Here is a 21,686-nt window from a genome sequence, read left to right as displayed (position 1 = left end):
TCTGCTCCCCAGGATCTGCTTTACTGCATTTGTGACTTAAGAGGCTGGGTGTGCCTCTCCACTTAGAATCATATCTCACCTCCCCAGTGTCATGGAAACTCCCACTTCTGAACTCCTCATGCCAGAAATAAACAGATTATTAAAGCAGGGAGAAGAGACTGGAACAGTGCTGCAGCTTCCTTGAAACACGTGCTCTTGCATGGCACTTACTTGTCTGATCTAACATGCCAGAGGTGTACTGAGAAAGGAGATAAAGTTGGGAGCATATAGCAAATATAGGTACACCTGTGACAACACGGTAGAATTTAGCTACATGTTCACAGTGTTGAATGGAGTCTAAAAAATTCTTAGTATGGACTTTACCTTTGTATCACTCTTTCTTATCTGTGTGTTCGTGTTTTGGATGGGGGCATGCATGTTCAGTTGACAGTAAGCAGCTCTTCATTGTGGTAACTTTCATTTTGTATCAGAAATAGCAGGACTAGGGCAGTGATTGTCCCCCTGTACTCAGCACTGGTGAGGCTGCACCTCAAATACTGTGTTCAGTTTTGGGCCCCTCACTACAAGAAGGATGTTGAGGGGTTAGAGCGTGTCCAGAGAAGGGCAACGAGGCTGGTGAGGGTTCTGGAGAACAAGTCTTCTGAGGAGCAGCTGAGGGAACTGGGGTTGTTTAGTCTGGAGAAAAGGAGGCTGAGGGGAGACCTCATCGCTCTCTACAACTACCTGAAAGGACGTTGTAGCGAGGTGGGTGTCAGTCTCTTCTCCCAAGTAACTAGCGATAGGACTAGAGGAAATGGCCTCAAGTTGTGCCAGGGGAGGTTTAGATGTTAGGCAAAATTTCTTCACAGAAGGGGTTGTCAAGCATTGGAACAGGCTGCCCAGGAAAGTGGTTGAGTCACCATCCCTGGAGGTATTTAAAAGATGTGTAGATGTGGTGCTTAGGGACATGGCTTAGTGGTGGACTTGGCAGTTAACGGTTGGCCTTGATGATCTTAAAGGTCTTTTCCAACCTAAACAATTCTATGATTTTGCAGTATTAATATTTTAACACTGCTAATATAGGAATAAATTAGAATGTGCTTGTTACATGTTTAGCAATGAATCCTTGTTCAAATTTCCTCAGAATTGACTTCCTAAAATGCTTTCAAATGCCTAATAAAACAGTAGATGAATGCTTAAATGCGTTATTTTTACTATTATAAACCTGCTTCTAGGTACTAGTCTAAACTTGAAAAGTAGGACTGAATGAGAACTACATAAATGGTATGAAATCAAAATGCAGCTGAAAGCAGTGATGATAGTATAACCTCCAACGGGATTGGTTTATTCTGCTTTCTCAGTCAGTATAATTCAATTTGGGATTTTTGTAACAATGTGTAAACGTATCAGCATGTATGAAGAGTCTTTCTTGGTGTAGTTAAAGGAGCATATCTAGTCTAGACCAACTCCTACTTGAAGATTTCTTAGTTAAAAGTTTGATAGCCATCCTGTTCCTTGTTGCAATTTAACGTATTGATTTGTGAATGTTTTGGAAAATTACAAATTATTTTAGGAAAAAATGTATTTTTGATCTTGGTCTAATCCTTCAAGTAAAAAGCTATCTTGGAAATGTTTGAGGTTTTTAATTTATGAAAATACTATGTGGTGGAGGCCGAGTTTATTTTATCTAAATCACGTAATACCTGTTGAAAAAAAAGTAGTAACTTACTGGTGTTTTTGTTCTTCAGAAATGGAGGAACACAATGCTGGACCTGGGATCGAAGATTTATAAAGGATTATGGGATTATACATTGAAGAGCCAGCAGGCGGAATGCCTGAGTGACTGAAGAAAATGGGTGCTAATGCATCTAACTACCCTCACTCATGTTCCCCAAGGGTAGGGGGAAATTCACAGGCACAACAGACATTCATAGGTAACTTTTCAGTTATCTTGTCACTTACATAAATGACTTGCTGCATTGTGCGTGCACTGGATTTGATTTGCTTGCAGTAATGTTATGCAGAGCTTTTATTTTCTAGGTCACCAGTTTGAATCCATTCAAGCTCAATCGTGCGTGAAATTCGGTACTGTCCCGATATCTGTTTGGACTACTTAGGCAATGAGTTGATCTGCCATTTGCTAGTAAACAGATGCCAGGTTATTTAAATAAAATAAAGTGGATTTTTTTTATAATTAAACCATGCAAGCTAGTTTTCCCAGTTCAAGAGCAGTTGCTATCTGTTAATACTATCTACCATTTTCTACTCTTCTTCCTCAGATTTTCTGTGAAACTGTATTACAGCATATAAAACTCTTGATCATCAGTACTCACTGTAGTATTGGCATTGTGTCTGAGTGAATTACTTCCTTACTGCTAGAAGGGATATCTCTGATAATGTCTGTTAAAGTAACAAGCAGTCTTGAAGACAACTTTTTCTCCTGTCCTTTTCCTGTTCCTGTAAATGGGGAATGGGGGTACTTATTGTCCTAACAGTATTATTTACAAGCAAGGACCTTGCTTAACTGGAAACATGAGTTGAAGTGTTCTTAGGAAATTGTTTTCTTATCCCAGTCATAACTGGAGCAGGTATTACCTTTATGTGCTTTTCAGTCTAGTGCAAAAAGACCTCAGTGTAGATCTAAGTACTGTTACACTATAAATAATAAATAGTTATGTGATGAATCTAAAAGAAGGCAGTTTTTGAGAAGATAAATTTAAAAAAAACAAAAAAACCAACCCTGACAGCCTGAAGAATGATCTTAGCAGTAAATAACATAAATACTTTATAAACACTTTTCTCCTTTATGCCTTTGCTTGCAACACTGACTAAGTAGTTATTGATATTCAGTGTTACTTCTTTTCTCAATCACGACTGAAAGCACAGTGATATCCTTAGCAGAGGAAAAATTGACTTGCTTTGTAATTTTTCTCTTTTGTCTCAGCTTTTGTGACACTCCTAACTTTTGGAGTTCTGAGTAGAGGACAGCCCTCTGTTACATGTACTCTGTTACATTTACATGTTACTGTTACATGTAAAGACATTTTAGCCCATGCTCTGGGCTAAAAATTCTGTGTGCGCTGTAATAGCATGTCAAGGAAGAACTTTTAGTACTAACATCTTGGATATCCATGCTGTAAAGTTCCCCTTATGGCTTCATGTATTTTCAGTGCACCATAACTAACAGTAGTAAAAGGTTTTCCCTAGTTTATATTTATACTTTCTAGAATCACAGCCAAAACGTTTTTATTACACATCTTGGTGGGTTTTATCTGCCTCTGTATTGAATGAAGAGAAACCCTTACAGACCTGAAAACAGGCAGATCTGCATGCTGAAACACTGTTTGAGCAGATTTGAAGAGGGGAGAATTCTAAAGGCTTCGTTATATTTCCCAGAAACTTTCCACTTGGTATGTGGAAGGTTTTGTTGATGCTCTTCCTTATTAAATTAAAAATAAAACCCCATTATGTAGTATGTCACGATAAATTTACTGATCCCCATTACCTATTGAAAATTGTGGTTGAGACTTTTTTGAGGAAGGTCTAAAAGTGTGTGGCTGTCTCATCTTAGGCAAGGCAAATGAGTGTTCCAGCTAATATTCTTGCTGAAGTCTTCTGATATTATGGTGGCACTTATATGAGTGTGCTAGTAGAGTAAGTGTGCTATCTACAACACAGGCATACATCTGTTCTTCCCACTTTGTGGAGTTTGGCTTTTTCTCATCTTGATTCTTGTTTGGATGATTGGTTTGTGTAGCTGTCTCAGCAGAAAATAGATGTATCCTAAAATTGATAGCTGAGGTTTTCACTGCTTGTCAGAATAATAATATTTTAATGTTAAAACAACTTTTACAGATTTTTTTTTAATGTAGAAGGCAATAGCTCTATTTACTGCCCCAAAGTAGAACTAGAAATATGGGAACGAGAGTTATAATAGCTGCATAATATGTATTAGTTGCCTTATTCCTGGAAACTGGATTCCGACCTGTGGGTTTGTTTTAGACATGCTGGTTTACCATTAAAGTGCTGCACCATGTTACATCATAAACGTACGATGGATATTAAAAGCTGAGAACTGATCTGGTAAAGCACAGAAGTTTCATAGGATGAGCTCCCACTGTTAGTTGACTTAATGCTGAATTTGCTTACAGTTTATGAAGAGGAGATAAATGAGTAAAAATAATGCAGTGCTCTTACTGTAAAAAATACTTTTGTTTTAGCAAAGGCTTAACTAGTCATCTTGCTGTTTTGTCTACAGCATTCAGGAGGAGGATTTCACACCTTTTTCTAGGGTGGTACATCTGTTCAAGATTTTTTTTAAATAGAGCTTTATAATTAGATTTTAAAATGTGTAGGCATGCAGAGGACTAGACAGATCCCATTATTCATTGTCAAGTGCCCAAGTAGTTTCTCTTGGCAGTCATCTGTTTCTTGTAAATATTTAGCTGTTCAAAGCTAGATATGGTCTAGGGGCATGAAGTAGTTATTGCTTTTTAACAGCATTTAACACTGGTGCCTTTTAGCGTAGAAGTGGGGAATAAATTTCTGTTTCCTACTTCTAATGCTGCTGCCTTATGAAGGAATACAGGCAGGTCAAAAAGGGGCTCTTCAAAAATCTTTCTTTGAGGGATATGGAGCCACCAGCTGTTGTCAACCCAGAGGGGCGATGCTGGTGTGTTTCTACTGCCTCTGGCAAAAAGCAGTTGTGTGATGGCACTTTTATAGCAGTGTTTTATCTATTTGTAAGGGTTAATAGCGCTGTTTGCAGTACTTCTGAAGTTAAATTTTGTAAGTAGGTCAGGGTACACAAAGGTTTGAATGGTGTTTTAGTATCTTGTGGTGATTCACGTGCAAGTAATACCTCACAGCAGCCTTCAGGGAAGAAAGAAATTGAGACTTCTGGTGTCCTAGTTTTTCTTTAGCAGAATGTAAGAGAATATTCTGCATACTCAAATTTGCCATTAGAATCCAAAATACTTCAAATAGAAATGAGCTGGCATGTTCTCTTGGAGCAGAATCTATCATTATAGAGGGACCAAAGTGTAGTTATACTTTTATTGTGAAATGTAATTGTTACTCTTTAAATGGAGCAGAAATTCTAGGCTTGTCTCTATCAGCAGGAGACTGAATCTCTACTTTTCTATTGTAATACCTAGTACAGCATGCGGAAGGGCTTTTTATAGTGGATTTTGCAGCACAACCTCTTTGTTGAAATTCTTAAGTTACTGCTGTTCTCTTCATTTAAATTGATTTTTTTAATGTCTTGAAATTTCAATATGATTAATAACATGTTGCCTGATCAAGCAAAATTTAATGTAGCATGGATAAAATAGTTAGAGGTCTTTCCTCAAAGAAAGCAAAGTTGCTTACTGAAGTTTTCACTAATAGATGAATCGTGAAACCATTGCGTTGCATGATTTGGGGGAGTTTTAATTAACTTGGCATAAAAGCTAGTGTATAAGGTTACTTAGAATTATTGAGGCTTAAATAATAAAACCATTTACAGAAATCTTAGATTTCTACAGTTGCTGTGCTCTCAAATACAACTTTGAATTGCTCTGTGTCTTTCAAAGTTCAAGAAATACTTACCTGAAATAACATGGTAACTAAAAGCACTGTGTTTTGACAGACTGGCCCATAACATCACTGTCAAAATAGCATAGCAAAATAGCATCACATCAAATGTGCCTTAAACAAATGGAACTGTGAGAGAACAATAATAGAACAAGTTAGAAAGGCCCCAAAAACACTGGTGGTTGGATGTGCTTTGAACTTAAAGATCAAAAAAAGGCAAGAAGTAGTGAAGCTACACAAGTGTACTAACGGAAATATGTTAACTATTTCCAACAGAAAATGGACAAATACTATTTCAGATGAACCTGTGATTGTTAATAATCTGTATACCACTTGAAAATGTTTTCTTCTGGTTTCTTCTTTTGTCTGGAAGTAGTAGTTGGGTTTGTGTACTTTTTTTTTCCTGTCATGTCTGAGACTTTTCACCATCTGGCTTAGAGTGAAAATTCTGTAAATAAAGTTAAATTAGAAAATAACCCTTTAACGTGAGAGTCATGCTTCTGTTTAAACTATAGTCTTTAACTACTTTTCTACTAAAACATTACTTTGGTTTTCCATTAGTTCTAGAAACGCAGATTCTAATTCCTCTTTTTCTTACTAAATTGCTGTTACTGTATATGCAGCTAGGTTCAAACTAACAATCAGCAAAGGTTTGTTTAGCAGAACAGGTCAGGTATGTAACACAATGTTGAGGGGAATCCAATCCATTTTTCATTTTTTGACATATTTGGTTCATAACAACTTCCCTATAAATGATTTTTGAGGGGAAAAATAATTATATGTATACTTTAATTGTATAATGTTCTGTTCAAAGGACATATAATACAGTAAAACTTACATTCTTCATATTCTTTTAAATGGGGTGTATGCACAAATTAGCATCTATGGTTCTGTGGAAAGGAGCCCATTTTATGTGTTTGACTTTCGGCATTACTTGATTATCATATGACAGGAGTTTTACTTTCTTGTTAAATTTGCATTGAAAATTAATTCATTGTCCTCAATTTCCCTGAATGTTTTGGTACAGTGTTCTCTTTTTTCCTTTTTTCTTGTGACTGATAACTATCTGATGCCAGGTATGCTTTTCTTGTTGAAATGACAATGCTAGAAGAACAGAATTTGAAAAACACTTTGAAGGGGGAGGTGCTACTATTTCACTGACATCATACAAGTTTTTAAAAAGGTTGTATTTTTCACTTCATATAGTTAATACAATGACACTTGTAATGTTATGACCACAGTGTTCTCTTTCTGCTTAGATAAGCATGCCAGGTGCTACACAGCAACATCAGCTGGCACTGCTTGGTTCTTAAAATTGAGTACATTTAAAAAAAAAAAAAAGCATAAACTTTGTAGATGCAAAACCCCCTATTTTTGTTCTTAATAGCCAGAAGAGGCTTCAGTCAGGTTTCCAACTTGTTGAATTATCTGATCTGAGGAGAAGGAAAAACTGCGTAACTTGCAGAGACATTGATGGACTGTTTAGGTGTTATGGACCTTCCTTTTAAATTTAAAGAATAAATGTGTTTAATTTTCCTTTTTGCCTTCAGGGACATCATCCTACTCTCATCAAGGTTATGGCTGTGAATCAAAGCTGTATAGCCTTGACCATGGCCATGAGAAACCTCAAGACAAGAAAAAGAAAACCTCTGGCCTTGCCACCCTCAAAAAGAAATTCATTAAGCGTCGGAAATCTAGCCGATCTGCTGATCATGCCAAGCAGATGCGTGAACTCCTCTCAGGCTGGGATGTCAGAGATGTTAATGCATTAGTAGAAGAATACGAAGGGACGTCAGCCTTGAAGGAACTTTATCTACAAGCTAATTTGGCAAGACCAGAAGCCAGGACGCTACAAAAAGACATGGCTGAACTTTATCAGTACAAATATTGTACTGATGTAGACTTAATATTTCAAGAAACTTGTTTTCCTGTGCATCGTGCGATATTGGCGGCAAGATGTCCATTTTTTAAGACGCTGCTTTCTTCCTCACCAGAGTATGGGGCAGAAATAATAATGGATATTAACACAGCTGGCATAGATATGCCTATGTTTTCTGCTTTGTTACACTACCTTTATACGGGCGAGTTTGGAATGGAGGATTCAAGATTCCAGAATGTTGATATCCTTGTGCAGCTTAGTGAAGAATTCGGGACACCAAATTCCTTAGATGTTGACATGCGCGCACTGTTTGATTACATGTGCTACTATGATGTGGTTCTTAGCTTTTCATCCAACTCTGACTTAGTTGAAACTTTTGGTGGAAGTCAGAACTGTCTAGATGAAGAGCTCAGAGCTCATAAAGCTATTATTTCGTCACGATCGCCATTTTTTCGTCACTTGCTGCAAAGGAGGATACGAACTGGTGAAGAAATCACAGACCGAACTCTACGAACTCCAACTAGAATTATATTGGATGAATCTATCATACCAAAAAAATATGCTAAGGTCATTTTGAACTGTATGTATACAGATGTGGTGGACCTCTCGGTTTTGCACTCCAGCCCTTCAGTGGGCAGTTTAAGTGAAGTTCAGGCCCTTGTAGCAGGAAAACTAAATATGACTAGGGCTGAAGAAGCTATGGAGCTTTATCACATAGCACTGTTCCTGGAGTTTAACATGCTTGCACAAGGTATGTAATACTGTCCTTGCTGTAGAATATATGACCTTATTAGAACAATTTTTTAGCTACTTTGCAATGTAGGTATGCCTATTGAGTCTTGCTATCAGTGGCTGACAGTTCCTTTAAGAAAAGGAATTTATTTTCCAACTGTAAGTTGTAGATAATGTGTGTGTGTTTTCTAGGGACAGAAGAAATGCCATGTGAGAGCTTTTAACTGTATTGCGCATGATTATTGAAGCATGCTACTTATGTCAAATATATATAACTGGTCTCGATATTTCTGATCTTTATCTACTTTCATCTACAATCCATTTTTTGGGTGTAATGGCGGGGAGGATACAAGAGGTCCTTGTTGAGAGGAGGAAATACTTAGGCTTGTTATGAAGTGAATGATTATTTCAGTAGTTTATGTCAAAGGGGGTACACCAAACCTGCTATCTTGCTGTTGGAAGGTAAATTTAAACAGCTTAATTGCACTAGTCCTAGGTCTTTAGTATCCACTTCTTGACGTACAGAACTGAAGGCAGGGGCAGTCAGTATTTTCAGACTTTAGAAAGTTCCACTTCTGTCCATTGTTCTTGAAGATCACTCAAATCTTGATAACATACTTCCTGCACATGGAGGCTGCCAGGGTTATTGCAGTCTCTGGTGAGGTGTCGGAGCACTGACCAGTGAACTAATAATACCTCTTGTGGTGGCAGGAGCTTTGCTTGCTGTTTCATCTGTTGGTGTTTGAACTATTTAATGGCTATATTATACATAATGGGATATGGCAATTGCTTCAGGCCTTGCTGGTGGGCAATGAGAATTATACTTTTGAGCTGAGAAATGGAGAATGGAATTCACTGAGATACCAGCAATGTGATTTCTTTAAGTTAATTTAATTCTTTTAAGAAAATAACTTTTTACAGTAGATCTGTACATACCTAACTTCTAGTTATCAAATGAAATTTGACAAGATTGAAATCGTTATAATACAAACTATCAAGTAGACTTCAGTAAAATAGGAAACTTCTTTAAGGAGTGGGCAGGAAAAAGCAGGTATAAGCACTGCAGGAAGAGATCATACTTATAATGGGTTCTCCTAATAGTTATATCAAACTGAGTGATAAAGATATGGGAAACTAATCGGAACTATTGTATCTTCTGTAGAGGCTGGTATTAGGAAACTAATTTTCAGATGATGCTGAAAGTTGAAATAATCCTGCTGCAATAAAAGTGGCAGAAGACAAAGGAGATAAGTTTTCTGAGGTATGCTGCTACAGGAATGTGAATGAGCTGTTCTTAGGCTCAGAATCGGCGAATTGTAGAGCAGCCCAGGTTGGAAGGGGCCTCGAAAGATCATCTGGTCCAACCTTTTGTGGGAAAGGGAGCCTAGATGAGGTTATCTAGCACCCTGTTCAATCACATCTTGAAAACCTCCAGTGATGGGGACTATACTATGTCCCTGGGGAAGCTGTTCCAGTGAATGATTGTTCTCGCTGTAAAATATGTCATATATCGAGATGTCTCCTGGTGCAACTTGCACCTATTGCCCCTCGTTCTCTCCATGTGGCTCCTTGTGAAGAGAGAGCCACCGTCCTCTTTGTAGCTGACCTTTAGGCACTGGAGTACTGTGGTGAGGTCTCCCTGAGCATTCTCTTCTCCAGGGTGAAAAGACCAAACTCCTCCAGTCTTTCCTCGTAGGGCAGGTTCTCCAGCCCTTTGATCATCTTCATGGCACTCCTTTGGACCCTCTCCGGTCTGTCTGCATCCTTCTTATTTTTGTTGCTGTTCCTCTCTAAGTATACCTAGAAACTTAATGTTGAATGGAATGCAGGAGTGGCAAAAAGTTTTACTGTAGTTGAACTACAGTGTTAAATTCATTCCTATATAATATTTGCAAGTTAATAGTACTTGAGAATCAGACAACTCAGTAGATTGGCTGAAAGCAAGAAAGGAAAATGAGATGAAATTAAAAAGGCGATATAAGTGTACAGTTTCTCAGTTCTGGTGCATGCACATACACAAGTGCTAAAAGGATTTAGTGTGCTCAGGGAATACTAATGAGGGAATTAAAGTGTGAATGAAGCCCTCAGTGAGATACTGAATAATTACGCACCGTTTCATAAATGAACGGGGTGTAGTTCTTTCCCTTGGATTGGAAACCTAAACTGGAACAACCGTGATCTGGAGGTGCTCTGATGAAGCAGTGTAAGTTTTATCAAAGCAGATAAGCAATGATAGATAGAGGACTTCAAAGAGAAACTTAGGCAGACTTACAGATAGGAAAATGGCTTTTATTTTTTAGGTGTTAGTAAATGCTGAAAAACAGAACTGATGTTTTATTTGATGCTGAGTTTCACTATTTCTGCTTGCTTTAAGTTGAGTGCGCTTGGATCAGTGTGTCCTAAACCAGTGCTCTTTTCAGTAATGCACTACAGACCAGTGCTGCTCTGGAACACATATTCTGTGAGTCAGCGGTAACAAGATCTTAACTTTTCCCTGGAGGTTTTCCCCCAACACTACCTCTAGGGGAGGAAAAAGAAAGGCAGCAGCAGGAGCTGCACTGGACTTGCAGCACCTCAGCAGCACACTCGGGTGGCTGGAACCAGCAAGCGCAGCAGTGCGAGCTCAGTCCTGGTGGCCCTCTGGATGAACCAAAGCTGTAGAGTTTTGGGGGTGATCACTGGGAGGAGGTAGAAGGATGCAGTGGCCTTCAGAGGTCTTTTCTTCTTTCCCTGGTAAATCTGTGTCTGACCACAAAAGTGGTGAGCTGGGGGGTGGGGAGGTTGTTATACATAAGAGAGAAATGCAGTAAAATCAGGCAAGGGTTGAAATTTATTATATTATCAAGACTAGCAAATGTAAATTTGGCAACTCTTCAGATACTGAAATTCTAGATGTTAACTTGAAATAATTAGGATTTTACAAATCGGTGCTGCATTCCCTAGCTACAGGAGAAAGCAGTAAGCAGTCTGTAGAAAATCTGTGTATGCCAGTGAAGTCAGTATCTAATAGTTTCATACTTAATTTGCTGAGTTCATGTTTAGGTCATTGGTACTGTGCTGACACTGAAGAATTGTTCTGGTATAATCTTATAATCAAAATTAAAAGGAAGCTTATTTGATCAGGGAAAACTGTATGCCTGCACTTGACCAAAAGATCATTTAACAAAGTATGCACTTTAGTAGTGACCGCCATTCTTGTTTTGGCACTTAACCATAGCACCTTGTCCTCCCTTATTGTAATACTTAACATGAGGAAGATGAGAGATCTTCTTTTCAGTAGTGTCCTTCCCATTCCCTGATTTCATAGCTAGCATACTTCTGACTTCTAGATATTATGTAGGGTGAGGCTAGAAGAGACAGCACTGCGTACATATTGGAGACCACTGAGCAGGCAGTTCTCATGAAATCTCTTAGCTTGGTCCTCTGAGAGCGCTCTTCTACTCTGTTGTGCTGCAGGTGTCCAGTTTTGCCCAAGTTCTGACCGATCCCATCAGTTGGCTTTCACAGTAGCTAATGTCTTAAGTTTCTTCTCTAGGTTTCCACACCCCCGGCTCGTTTTTTTTTTTTATTCAGTTCACTCATGCTAGCCAATTGCAAACTTGCTAAAGCTTATCTCCCTGGTTTCCTGGAAAATATTTTGTACTTGTTATATGTAAGTCTGGATACTCTTTCCAACTCATTTTGCTCACTTTTACCCAGTTTTGGCTGGGTGTTTGTAACTGAGTGTCAAGTGAAGTTGGTGTATTTTAAAGCTTCTGATCGACTCTTTTTATTTTCAACAGATGTTTGATTTGTCTTCAGGGACCTTTCTAAGTATCCAGATATTGTCACTATTCTTCAATTTCAGCAGATGATTCAGCTTTGACTCTTTCCATGGAGATCTTTCCATGGAGATCTTCCTGTTCCTAACACAGTGATACTCCTTTTTCCAACAGTTGTATTTTAATAGATGGTTTCCCTATGATGAAGTCAGTGATGGTATGGGTACATGCTATGAATCTTTACTGTCCAAGTAAAGCAAGACTACTTTATTTAGAATTTACTCTGCCTTCAGCTTGATTTGTTTCAGCTGATGATTGTCACTTATCTTCCAAGAGAAACCGAATTGGATCTTTGAATGAACTAATTTGAATAAATGAACTAATCAGCAAGCATATCTCATCTATAGAGCTGATCATATTGAAACCCATTTGTACCTAATAGGACAGAGACTGCTATTAGGGGTGCTGCAGTATTTAATTACCAAAAAGTGAAGCTGTTCACTGCTTTCATAGAGGCTGTGTGGATTAGAGCCCTTTCCAGGTTCAAACACATCCCTTAGTGGAACGTTTCTGTGCTCTGCCTGCTTATTTCTGCACTCTGCTCCTGCTTTTGTGTCTTCATGCTACCTTGCTGCTCTTTGTCAGCTGTACTGGTGTGACCGTTTTAACACATTGACTCACAAAGATCAGGTTTAAAATCACTTATCCCTTCCTCTTCTGTAGCACAGTTATTAAAACCAGATCAGTTCCCTAGTCTTGTTCATCATGCGTTGTTAAAATAATCCCCCTTCCAGTCTTACTGCGCTGCCACATCCAGTGCTGTTGCAGAGAAGTTTGACTTCAGGTATCTTAATTTTATTAGATAGCTATATTAAATACATGAATCCTCTTCTGCATCTTGGCCCTGTTGCTTACTGTCATGAATAGCCTCACTGCAGTGGTGGTACAGTACATTTTTCTGTTACAGGTTTTTGGATACTGGGATCCTATGAAATAGTTTTGCCTGGGAATCTTTTCTGCCTGCTGATTCCAAAAACTCTTCTAAAGTAAAATTGACAAAAAATAAGTTAATTTCAGACTTTTTGCTTTCCTTTTATTTTTAGGTGTTGACTCTACCCTTGACAAGAATAAATAGTAAGAAACTTTTATTTTAAAGCCGCATTCAGTAGTGCAGCCTTTGATCTAGAGGCAGATATCGCCTGACATCAAAAGTACCCTTGATCTCAGCAGGACTGAAATACTGAAATGTCAGGAAGCCTACAGTAGCAGTATTAACTACACACAAATGTATTGTGGGAAGATTAGAGCAAGTGTGTCAGTTATATATCAGTACAGTAGGAATTCTCAAAGGAACTAGTCTGGCACTTACAACTTTAAAATAAATTGGGTATGATTAAGGAAATATTAACATAAATCTGACCTATTATCTCCTTACAATGATTCGCTTGTGCTAAAGCCTGAAATTATTGCCTAGGTTTTATATTATGAAGACTGGAGAAGGCACAAAGTGGAAAGGATCTTCCTTAGAGCGGTTACATTCCAGGGTTATATGCAAGGATAAAGAATTTGACCGAGTTGTGCAACTGGGCACAGAAAATCTGTTTGCAATGTCATAGTTTGCAGAGAAACAGATCTGGTCGCTTTCCAGGTTTTTCTTTCAGCCACCTTTGTTGTAGGAAATACACGGCTTAAATACTGAACAGTGATGGCTGGCAGCAGTCCATCTAAACATCAGCTCTTCTTTCCTCAGCCCTTCATTGTTCCCATGTTAAGTTCTTCCCTCTGGTTTGTTATGGTTGAGTCGGCAGCTTTTTGTTTCTGACCCACAATTGTTTTCTGTTTAAGCTGGATCAGCTATGCTGCCTGCCGCTGCTGCTGAACGTGCTTCTTAAGGAATGCTGAAGCCCAGTCAAGGGCCATTATCAACTGACGGCTGCAAGAAGCCCAAAATGTAGATGCAGATTTCAGGCGTCCTAAATGAATGCATTTTGCATGTGGCGGGAGCAGAAGAGTAAATTCATTTTCATTGTTTGGGAGAGAAAACATTATAAAGAGCTTTTGCCACAAATATTTAATGCTTTAAATGTGTAACAATTATCTCATATTTCTGGCTAAACTTACAACTTCAAAAATCCAGCTGTAAATATCTTAGAATGTTTAACAGCTTTATAACTGCCATATCATAAATGAAAATATTTTTAAATAACACAAGTTGTATTGTTTTCATCTGCTCCCTAATTTAATATTTCAAATGGCTGGATAATATGCTGTATTGGATTCGACATAACTTAAGAGTTTTCCCTGTGGAAGGATGGTTAGCATAACACAAAATGCTGCCTGACCTAACCTGCAGATCATATTTTATTTTTGCTTTAATAGTTAATCTGAAGTGCTAAAAGTCGTCAGCTTTGTATTTGAATAAAGCAAAAAACAATACTACATACTCTAACAGTGCCATAATAGATGTACTTGGAATTCAGCCTTTCAAGGATGGGAGTACATCAATGTTTTAAATTTTTGTGCTTAGAAAAATCAGCAGAGGGATTAAAAATAGCTCAAAAGAGGTACTGAACTTAGCAATAGACTTCAACAGTGTTTGACCACTAATGCCCATTGTGTCCTTCTTGATGTCCAGTGCTACTTAGCTCTTGTTGTCTTTTCTGCAAAACATTCAGGTAGTTTTGCACCTTCCTGTAACCAAAACCTGTGTGCTTCAGAGTTCTAAAATGTGGAAGACAATGCACCTGCAAGTTACAGGCTTGCCATCAGTTAATAGTTAACTTAATCTCCTTTTAAAGAATTTTTTTTTAAACAATTTGGGGAGGAGATGGAAAAGAAAAGCACTAAAACTTCAAGAAGCTAGAAAGCTGTAGCATTCCTTTAAGACAGAGAATATGGTGCTGCCAGGAGGCAATGAATATTAATAAACTGGGAAAGTCAGCCTGCATCCGGAAGATGGATGCTGAACAAGATCCCTTGTTCACAATACAGTTAGAGGAAAGTAGAGGTTCTTGCTGTTTATGTGACAACCAGTTAAAAAAGGTGTAGTTTCCTGTTTGTACTATGTAAGTCTTCTGACTTGCTCTTACTGTTTTTGTAACTGATGTTTTGCCTACTGCTGTGGAGAACCTAAATTCCTATTGCCATGCCTCAAGTTGAATGATGTCACTTGAATCTGACACAGATTGTTTGGCTGTCAAAAGTGGTACTGCTGCCCTGCCTCCTGCACTAGTCTCCTTGTTTCTGTTCTCTATGCTGGCAGTAGGGTTTGTGCTATTGGTGATCTAATGTTGCTGGAAGCAAGATTGACAGAAATTAGTTGACTAGTTCATTGAGTGGCCACCCAAGCACCAGTGTGACAGAAGAGTAGGAGATGTGGAGTGTAAGAAGATGACAATCTGGTTTAAAACCCCCTTGTATAGTGGTAAGCTTCCATGACTGCTCCTGCAGCCTGTGAGTGTGGGCTGCCTCCTAAGGAATCCTTAGCAAGTACAGGACACGTTTGCATCTTTGGGTCTGTAAGACATGGGAAAGAGGCTGAACAAATGTTGTCTTCCTTTTTTTCTTTTCTTTTCCTGTCAGAAGCTTGGTTAGAACAGCAAGGGTGCTTATGGATGGGAGAGATGAGTGTCTCTGGAACTTCCAAACATGGTGCAGTCCAGACTAGCTACAGGTCATGCCTCTGAACTGTTCTCTACATGCCAGCAAATTCAAAAAGTATGGTTCCTGATTGCCAGCATGCTCTCTCCTAATGCAACAAACTTAAGAAAACATTGAATAGCTTCTAGACTCCAGTTCAGTGACAAGATGAATTCTTACTACTTTTTTTTTTCTTGGCTCCACTGGTTTGCGCAAGTTTAGGGGACAGGTCTCCACCACACAATGAGTTAAATCAAGCTGACGATTTTGTAGTAAAAACTTTGCTTAATTCCACTTTTGCTGATGTGTTGAAGGCACTTAATTTGTCTTTACTAGGTCTGTCAACTGTCTTGATAAGATCCCAAGCTACTAGCTAACATGCTGAACATGGGCTCAAGCTATTTCTGTTTGGAAGGGCTGTGGAATTGCATTTGAGAGAGAACTGGGGAAGCAGAAAGGACTGGTTTGTAGGCAGGACCCGTTGGTGTCCAGCAAAAGGGGAGCATGGAATAGCCTCATTTGTCCAAAATGTGATAGTCATCTTTCATTTCTTTAGACTCCAAGTTGAATCTTTAAAAGATACTAATGATCACAGAAGCTTGTGGTAGAGCACTTTGGGACACTGCAAATGGATCTTGGAAAGGCTGTTGCTGCTTGAATATTGCAAAACAGTACTCATAGGAGAATAATGCTCTATTCCACTGTGAAGAACAATATTGTGGCTATTAGATGATTGCTTTTTTTGCCAAGTGGCTGATTGTTAAAGCAAAAAAACCTTCTGCCAAAGAAGAAAAGAAACTGGATTTCTTCCATAGCTAGAATTGGGTTGCCCCAATTTATTTAGATGTTCAGAAAATACTTTAATTATTACCTCATGCTTACTTTGGAAGAAATACTTTTAATAATCCTGCAGTTCTGACACATTGCTAAATTACTTGGGAAAAGTACTGTTTCATTTGCTAGGCATCCTAAATGAGCTTTTCACCTGATGATGTCATATTATTGGGAGTTGTGCAATAATTGGACTTGACAGAAGAATTGAGACTGAGCTGTGATGCTCTGTTTCTACAAATCAGTGTTGCTCAGATCTTTGGAACTGCATTTCTCATGGAAATGTTTTCTGTCTTTGCAGGGGACAGGTATCCTTATTGTTTCAAAAATAAATATCAGATGAAATACTATGAATGGCATTCACTTTGAGATAAGTGAATCTTTGCCTTTACAGTTTCAGTTTCCTCGTGACTGATTTCAGTCAGTGGGTTTACATACTGTCTTTGAAATGGAGCAGTCCTTATGTGTAATCGTTAGACTTCAGGGGAATGTAATCATCTGCTGAAATTAGCTTGCATGCAGACAGAATAATTGCATGCAAGAAGTTGTGTTGGGATTTAGCAGGGCAAGACTTAGTGCAACACAACAGATGACCCTAAAGAATTGTTTCAAAGTGGAGCAAAGTCTTCTTTTAAGCATACTGCAACTAGTCATGGTTAGCTTTCATTTGCCATGCCAGGTTTGCTGCTAACTTAACATTTTCCTTTTTTGAGCCCCAAAAGGGAAGATAAGAGGGACTCACATGACAAAGTTAAATATGTCAGCCATTAACTATGTAAGTAAAAATGTAAGGAAAATTGTAAGTAAAAATGGATCCTGAAGTGGAAAGCTTCAGATGTCATTTACACATATTTCTGACATATGCTGAAGCATTTTGAGCTTTTTTTTTTAAGGTGGGTTTTTTAAACACTGTTTTTCAGACTCTTGACCAGAATTTTAAGGCTTCAGAGTGAGGTTTATCCTTCAGGCTTCTGGGGAATTCCCCCATCTAGAGGTGGCAGTTTCTCTAACCTGTACCAAAACCCAATGAGTGTGTTTTGGAGCAGTTCTCATCCTCTGCTGTCATGTGTACCAGTGATGATTGGGCTGATGTTCCAAGTGCCTCCAACCAATCTTTGCTGCGTGTTCACTGCTTGCTTTAGGCTAGTCCTCACCATGCAGGTTAGAGGTCAGTATATGTAGCAAGGCATCTGTTCTTACTTGTAGTAATAATAATATGTAACCTAATGGTAACAGCTCTGAGAAGTGCTGTATTACTTCGGTAATGGTAAAGGACAAAGGAGGTGTGTTGAAACATGACTCAACACTTACCCCTTTGTCAAAAGCAAATGGAGAATCTAACTTGGTATGAAGAGTGTAATGCTGCTTTTAATGCATCATTCAGAAATGTGTATGCTTTTGCTAGCCCTTCTGTCAGTGGCTGCATTGATATATGGCCTTCCTTTTCTCGGGTGAATCAGGCATGTGAAAAACAAATCATCCAAGTGTTTGTTGAGGAAAATTTGTTTTAAGTATGAACTGGTGTAAAATTTATTACTGTTGGGGGGACAGGTATTATTCTCATAAATTCCTTTAGAAAATAAATAAAAACTGTTTCCAAAACTACGTATATATTCAGACATATTCCTGGAACTTGCTGCAAACATTCTCACTGAGCATTGACTGTATTTATTATATTCACTGTATTTTTTTTATACTTAAGTTTAAAAAATTTTAATGGCAGAATATTGTTCTCATAATTAACATGGTGGCTTTTTATAGTATTAAGTAGAAATGCGTGTGTTTAATAGGACAGGTAAATTTATAATCTGCCTTATGGTTAAACTGTTGCTTCCTAGTACCTTCTTTACTGTTTAAGTTTCCCTTTTCAGTGACTTTGCTCCTAAGTAGTAGTTCCTTTGACAGATACCTTTCTACTTGAAGTAGCATGTTCACTTGTTACTACTTACTCCTTAACTTCACCTTATTAGTTGCAACAGAAATGAAGTCAATGCTTATGTTCCGTATGCTGGCCTATGTAGAAAAGTAAGATTTTCTTTTAATTGTATTAATTGCTGCTAGTGTGTCTTGCATGTATGCAACCAGTTCAAAAATACATAGCATCAGGAGAGCCTCTTTGATCTTTGTCTTGACAAATATGAAGATTACTGTGCTAAACACTCTTTTACTCAGCTTAGTCTAAGAGCTTCAGTAATGAGATACAGTTCTCTAAACAACTGTCAAAGTTTAGTTTTTAAATATCCTTGAAAATGATGGTATATGAAATGTGAAATAATTGCAGTGTAAGCATGCTGCTCTGAATTGTCTGGGGACCTCTCATGGGCATAAGCACAGCTGTGATTTTGTGGCTGTAGTGGGTTGAGACTGGAATGTATAATTCTAGAATAGGATTTTTTTTTCTTTAAATTGCTATCTTTATGGTACAAATAGAAGTAGTATTCTGTGTATATGTAAACCAGATGTACAAATGCAATCAGCAAAGTGCTAATGGAGACTTCAGGTTATCAATGTTGTGGTACCATCTGTTTTAACACAGTAACCCCAAGTACCTGTGTCTTCAGCCTTCCCGTGGTACGTCTCCCCTCATTTCTCCCAAATCTGCTCTATCTCCATTCAGGAAACTTAAAATATCCCCTGTCTCTTCTTCAGAAGACATGTACTCTGTGAAAGAGTAAATCCTAATGCAGCAGTGAGTACAAAGAAACTGTAGCAGACTCGCCACGGGTCAGAATACCTGCCTCTTGGATGCTTCACTTTCTGCTTCCCTATCAGAGGAGGTGCTCCCTGTCCTGGCACCCCCTGTGCCTTGCTTGATAGGGAGGCCAGGGTGGTGGCCTAGAGCAACCACCTGCTGCTTCCTGCCTTCTCTGTGAGTCAGAAAATGATGCTTTGCTGCCCTCATCCTGTGCTGAGTAGCTGAGTACCAACAATACATCACAACTTTTGTTTCTATTCCTCTGCATGGTCTGTCTGAGGAGGGTCCACATGCAAAGTGATATGGATGAAAATTCCACCTCTGTTACAGCTTATAGGCTTCTGTGAATCTGCTCTAAACAATAGTGACTCAAATTCAAATCTGCAACTTTAAAGTGTGTTAAACAGTCAGATAATGCATATTAACCAAAGGAGGTTCTACCAGGGCTGAACTAGCTTTCCGGTTGTTCATCCAGGCATGCCAGAAGACATGATGTTTCATGTGCCACCAAAAGGTAAATGACTGTATAGTTGGAATCCTAAACCACAACTAAAATTATTATACTTTTAGTCAGAATTTAACCCCGTTTGCAACCTTGGTCTGTAGGGTGCTTCTGTTTCTATTCTCACTGGGAGTCATATAACTGTTTATATTACAGATTTAGCCATATGTATTATTCCTTCAGGATCAAAGTGCCTCTGTAACATCATTGATTTTTGCTTTTGTTTCCTAGGCTGTGAAGATATTATTGCTGAGAGCATCTCACTGGACACCTTAATTGCCATTCTGAAGTGGAGCTCTCAGCCGTATGGTTCCAAGTGGGTACATCGTCAAGCACTACATTTCCTCTGTGAGGAGTTTACCCAGGTCATGACTTCAGATGTCTTCTATGAACTCAGCAAGGACCACCTGCTCACAGCTATTCAGTCTGACTATTTACAGGTAACCTGCAATGCAGAATACAGCTGGTCCTGCTTGAAGGAGGATATGTTACGCTGTTACTAGAAGTGCTTGGGAGTAGCTCATTTTAAATTGTAGGCAAGAGTGGGTTTGTATGCACACTGAGCATTCCTTTATAATATGTAAAAAATGAAATTGAAGTAGTGATTAAGAAAACTATTTTATTTTTGGCTTGTAACACAACTGAAACTGGTGGTATATGCTGTTGTTTAGAAGCCTAATAATAGTTTAGAAATGGTTGCGAATTATTTTAAAAGAACCATTTCTGAACCTAACGTTTGCCTTGCATGTTTAAGTGTTTTATAAAAATTATGTGGTGGTGGTAGTTTTGCTGTAGCAACATACATCCTAGTTGGGGGCAGTGGGAGCTAATAAACTAGTAATTGTTCAGAAGGCTTATTTTTTAGGGGAGACATAAAAATACCTTTTTTGACAAGTATTGCAGAATTTCTTTTTTGTGACTCTTCTTCAGTGATTGTGTGGTTTTAGGGAGAGGAAACCATACTGACTTAATAGAAAGCTTGTGGATTTTTGCTGCCATTTCTCTTCAGGGGAAGATATCTTTATAATGATGACCCGTCTTTTATAGCTTAAAGATGACTGGAATTTTTTTAATTGTATCCATCCCAATCTTACCTTTTTTTTTGAAGTATAAAGTGTTAGAGATTATTTAAAGTGTTTTTTAAAAAAAGTTTTTTGTTTACTTTAAACACTTCAGGATTTACAATAACAGTACTGTTAATCTTCCATGAGACTGTGTATTATGACTGAATTTCCCACCCTACTTGTTAAGAAATTAGGTAGATAAAATCAGGTACCGAAAAATTTAAATTTTTCCTCTAAAAATGTTGAGTGGTTAGCACATGTATATAGGTATGGACAAAGCAAAGTTGTTTTGTTTATAGTATTACTGAATCTTTCTCTTCACCTAGATTATAATTTAGTTGGTTTGATTATTTTCATAGCTTTCTAGGCTGTGCAGATGCTGAATTTTTAATGTTAAACAAGAGATCCAAACACCCAGTATTAGAGCTGCCCCTTTCAATTAACCTTAATCATTCAGATTTAATACCTGTAAGTTTTCATGCTAGACAAAATTTTTCCTTCTGTAGAAAAGTTCTTTTTTTGTTCTTTTTTTCCCTCTTCTTAAGGATTCAATAAGTGACATGAATCTAGAAATTACGGTGGTAATATACCAGTAGTACTACCCTAAAATACTTGAAGGAAGAGGTATAGCAGATCATAAAGTACAAATGCTTATTCCTCTCTTGGTACAGTTGTGTTTCTTTATAGCTGTAAAAGACCTGTGTATGTGACTTTTTTTTGTGTGTGTGTGTCATTAAGCATATACAGATTGCTGACTTTCTCTTTCTACCAGGCAAGTGAACAAGATATTCTTAAATATCTGATTAAATGGGGAGAACACCAGTTGATGAAGAGAATAGCAGATCGAGGTAGGGATCCTTTAAACCACACAGTACTAAACCAAATAAACCAAAATGTATGGAAGTTCTTTTTTGGGTGATCTGTAACTTAAGGAAATTTAATCTACTTTGTTCATAGTATGGTCAAAACTAAACACATGCACTTTTTTAAAGATTTTGTTCTCTAAAAAATGAGAACACCGGCATTCTGA

At 38.1% G+C, this 21,686-nt stretch overlaps 1 protein-coding gene across 1 annotated transcript in view; it reads left to right on the top strand.

The window, feature by feature from the left end:
* BTBD7 (BTB domain containing 7) overlaps positions 1-21,686 on the top strand; it is a 57,798-nt gene that overhangs the window by 19,316 nt on the left and 16,796 nt on the right. Inside the window, 4 exon segments of the mRNA XM_076345334.1 lie at positions 1,728-1,913; positions 7,104-8,183; positions 19,824-20,032; positions 21,429-21,504. Of these exon segments, the coding sequence (XP_076201449.1) occupies positions 1,832-1,913; positions 7,104-8,183; positions 19,824-20,032; positions 21,429-21,504 (1,447 nt within the window). The 5' untranslated portion in view covers positions 1,728-1,831.

The sequence above is a fragment of the Aptenodytes patagonicus genome, chromosome 7, assembly GCF_965638725.1.
Source record: "Aptenodytes patagonicus chromosome 7, bAptPat1.pri.cur, whole genome shotgun sequence".
NCBI classification, from domain to species: Eukaryota; Metazoa; Chordata; class Aves; order Sphenisciformes; family Spheniscidae; genus Aptenodytes; species Aptenodytes patagonicus.
The sequence above is the reverse complement of the archived record's forward strand: the minus strand, read 5'-3'. Positions and strand labels throughout refer to the sequence as shown.